Source organism: Palaemon carinicauda, chromosome 40 (assembly GCF_036898095.1).
Source record: "Palaemon carinicauda isolate YSFRI2023 chromosome 40, ASM3689809v2, whole genome shotgun sequence".
Taxonomy (NCBI): domain Eukaryota; kingdom Metazoa; phylum Arthropoda; class Malacostraca; order Decapoda; family Palaemonidae; genus Palaemon; species Palaemon carinicauda.
Window position 1 is genome coordinate 38570444 of NC_090764.1, and position 4491 is coordinate 38574934.

Consider the following 4491-nt stretch of genomic DNA (forward strand, 5'->3'; position numbering starts at 1 on the left):
CATTCATTGTTCATGTGCAGCTAGGGAAGAACCCCACAGTCGCAGTTTGAGGGAAAAGTTAAGAGATTGGACAGCAAGATGGAAGGGAAGCAGGAGCAGAGATATAGTAGAACGCTATGAATTGACTGCAAGTATACTGAAAATATCTTTCAGTAATGTTTACATTGACAGCATTAGTTCCCTACATGGCTAAGATTTTTATTAAAGGTCTCCATACAATTTTTGTTGATGTGCCCCTATATAAAACTTTCTAATATTGCGGACCATTTGCTGTTTATACTGAAAGCTGAGGAAATTTTCCTTGGAGTGTTGCAGATGTTAATGTCTATAAGTTCTTTAATACTATTTCAAAGTGATGTGGATCATTGCCTCAATTGGTTTAACTTTATATTGTTTTGCGAAAACATTATGTATCTAAATACCTTCAGTGTATTTACTTATCTCCACTTATTCAGGGTCTGTAAACCCCACTGGTATTCATTTCTGAGGAAGCTTCATTTGTCACTTAATAACCCATTTCCATTGCCCCAAAAGGTCTGCTTATGTTGTATAATAATATTGTCCAAGTCAGTATTTACGTACCGCATAGAACTTTTATCCCTCCTCTACTACTACTACTTATGTTTCATAAAGATCAGCTGATCCACACACCTTCTGTCATTACTATTTCATTACCTAAACGTACCCTGGTCTATGCTCATCAGACTTTCTGTTATCTGCGTTACGTTCGTGCTCTTAATCTGAAGATACAGTTCTCCCAGTATTGATCATAAGTAATTTTGTTAGGGTCAACTCTATACCACATATATATTCATATCAACTTCAGGTGTTTTTATATTTCTATATGTATTTCTAAAGCAAATATGTCACCCTAGGTGTGAAGGTCGTTCATGAATGGCAGAGACAAGGGGCAGAACAATGTCCCAGAGCAGATAAGCCTCTAACTCCATCAAGCTAGGACCAGAGTGAGGCAGATAATGGTTGCTGATGGCTCAACAGATAAACATAGCAAGCTTTGAACTTTCTTCTAGTAGATTGCCATACAGGGACGTTTCCAATAACCTACCACAACATCTAAGAAAGTTAGTCATATAAAAAAAAAATAGTTCCAATAGAGCTCGAAAAGGCATAGTACAGTAACCTATTAGGGAATTATGAGAATGGGACCCAGTGATAGTGTTTATCTTGAAGCTAACATTTGCAAAAAGCAAAACAGTTGCATGCTGATTTGTTGAATGATAAATGACTGGAACGACTGTTGATAGCACTGAATGTTTAAAGTCAGTCATTAGCAGTTTTATAAGTTCAAAAGAACAGTCATATTATATCTTTTTCCTCACCATCAATCCCTTAGGACATCAACTCCCCCCAATAAAGGTAAAATACAATTTTCATATATTATAAACATGGATATAGTTTCTTCGTTAATGTTTAGTTCATTATTCAGTAGCTTAAATATGCAATACAACTTTATTCATAAATAAAATGCTTTGTCGAATTTCTTTTTTTCCGGGAATCTAAAATGGGTTAATCAATTTATATTATTCGCTATGGAGAAAATTCTCATAGTGCACCTCGTTTTTAGCACTTGAAGTGCCTTCTGGAAAATCAGTAAAGAGTATTACCAATTTTCCAATAGACTCAAAACTCCAACATTTTACAATCAAAACAACTGGAAGAGATTATTGCTCTCAATATTACTACTAAATAGGCTAAAGCCCTACTTTGAAAAGCAGGATGCTACAAACCTAAGGGATCCAACAGGGAAAATAGCTCAATGAGGAAAGGAAATAAAGTAAGTAATGAATTAAAAATAAAAATTATCATAGGATCAGTAAGGACGTTGAAACTGATCTGTCATAAATAAACTGTGAAGGGAGATTTATTGAAACCTGTTCAAAATAAAATTATTCATTGCAAGTTTGAACTTTTCACTCAAGTTCAAGAGATTCAACCGCCAGATTAAGAAGACCATTTCACAATCTGGTCACAGCTGAAATAAAACTTCTAGAATATGTGTAGTGTACAGCCTTATGATGGAGAAGCCAAGACTGTTACAACTAACTGTATACCTAGTGCTGCGTATAGGATGGTAGCATACAGTCTGGGAAGATCTGATGCAAAGGATGGTCAGAATTATGAAAAAAAAATATTACGTAACTTGCATAAGGAACTAAGTGAACAACGGCGCTAGGAATTTAAAAGAATTCAGGGTTTTGTCCAACAAATTAAAATGATAGTCAACAGCTGATCTGACAGAATAATACTCGAAACAAGGTAGAAAAATATTCAGAATAGATTGATTGCTGAACATCTTAAGCCTTTCTCACTCAAACCAATTTTCTGTGTAATTGAATAAAAGTCCAAAAGTGTTTCTCAAAGGTACATTTGCAATCAAGGATCACACCTATAATTTTAAAGGAGTAGTATTTAGCTGAGATCTGGATATTGAGGAGCCACTGTCGATCAACTTACAATCATACCTTGAATTTTGTTAGGGTTCATCTCCATGCTAAATAATTTTCACCATGCACTAATTCTAGCTAGATCTCTATTAAGTATTGTGGTGGCTGATGTTGTAACGTCCCTGACTGATGATCGCCAGACCGGGGTTCGAGTCCCGCTCAAACTCGTTAGTTTCTTTGGTCACTGTAATCTCACCAACCTTGTGAGCTAAAGATGGGGGGTTTGGGGGAGCCTATAGGTCTATCTGCTGAGTCATCAGCCTGGGCCTCCTTGGCCGTAGCTTGGGTGGAAAGGGGGCTTGGGCGCTGGTCATATGTCTCTAGGGCATTGTCCTACTCAATAGGGCAATGTCACTGTCCGTTGCCCCTGCCACTCATGAGCAGCCTTTAAACCTTTAAAACCTTTAAGAGATTCAGGGATCCCAGATTTATATTGTGCTCTTGTTTACTTTGCAGATTCTGATTGTGATTACGATGGGGCTGTGGTACGGAATAATTACCGGTTGGCATGAGTTCGTCACTGGTACCATCATGACTGCTGTGTACGCCACATTCGCTTTGGGAATGCAAAATATGATCCTTGGGCCCAGTAGAGTTGCAGTAAGTTAAGAGTAATTTTGGCTGTTTATCAATAGTAATATTACTATCAATGTTCAAAAACAAAAATCCACAGCAGCACATAGGTGCTGGATGCTGAGGAGTCCATTCTGATATTGCTTCCTTGGTACCCATCACACATGTGCAAAAGCATTATTTGCTCTATTTCAATTTTCTTCTGCTACAAACATAAAATACAATTGAAAATTTTCAGCATTCTTCACAAGGAAAAGCTAATTATCTGCCTCTCCTAATCTAGATCTAGAAGTCTTTTTTGACGAGGAGACTTATTCTGCTTCATCTTCACATAACCAAGTTATAGGTGGGAGGGGATTCACCAATGTCATGAAAAATAATTTGAGTGACCAAATACAGCGTCACGTTTAAAATCACAAATCATACTTTTAGGGATGCATTCTTCTAAATGCGATTACTGTACATGTTCATCTATCGTATTGGGATAAACAATTTAGCTAGTCAGCTTATCAACTTTTGATTAATAAGTTCAATTCTATTTTCTAACAGGAGGTGCTATTGTATGGCCTGTCCACCCTATTCTTGATCATCAGTGCTATTGTGATATTTGTCCATATTGGCGAATATTCCACGGGGATTGCATGCGGTGTATTCTGCATCATCACTGCACTTGTTTATGGTGGAGACTTATTTGTAACCCTAAAATATACTGAGGAATAAAGATTTAAAAGTCAGTTTTGATTTATATTTAGGATTATATGCTCTTACATCATTATAAATAGACGTGTTTCATGAGTGTGACCATTTCTTTGTAAAAAATCAATAAATTATTTTACATACAACTAACAAATCATAAATATTTGATTTTCCTTATAGCATGTATTGCATCATGTTGAGAACATTTTAATAACACCAAAACGCAAAGTAAAAATAAAACTAAAAATTTGACGATGACTCATCTCAAAACTAATTAAATTTCAGTGAAGATTTGTAACACACAAACTTAGTCAAGTTCTCTCCATCCGAGAATTCTTCAACAAACAATGCTGAATGTCTTGATTTAACACACCAATATGGGAGGTGTGTTATTTTATTTTGATGGTTTTACTGTCGAAGGTGAGTACACAAAGGTAAGACATTCCATTTTTATTTATGGTATAATAAGACTGCTATAGCCTAACCTTAGTTCTACTTAGAATATTATCATTGGGGCTATACCATACCTTTTCCTTCTGGGTCTCCAAACAATTTTTTAACTTTTCGGAATTCGGCCTCTGTCGCTTCCTGCTACGTTTCCTCCATAACTAACAGTTTTAACTTTAGGTAAGAAGATATAAGAGTCTATATCCCTCATGTTCCATATGGGATTGGACTTTTGTTTGTTCTTATGCAACAAAAAAACCTGCTTCCTTTAATATGAAAATCTCTTAAGCAAAAATAGAGTGTTGATGTA

At 35.9% G+C, this 4491-nt stretch overlaps 1 protein-coding gene across 1 annotated transcript in view; it reads left to right on the plus strand.

Moving 5' to 3' along the window:
- The window catches only part of LOC137631689 (uncharacterized), a 6087-nt gene extending 2221 nt beyond the window's left edge, over window positions 1–3866 (plus strand). The window contains exons 2-3 of the mRNA XM_068363566.1: window positions 2922–3065; window positions 3588–3866. Coding sequence (XP_068219667.1) covers window positions 2922–3065; window positions 3588–3758 — 315 coding nt within the window. The 3' untranslated portion in view covers window positions 3759–3866. The remainder of the gene's footprint in view (window positions 1–2921; window positions 3066–3587) is intronic.
- The last annotated feature ends 625 nt before the right edge of the window (window positions 3867–4491 follow it).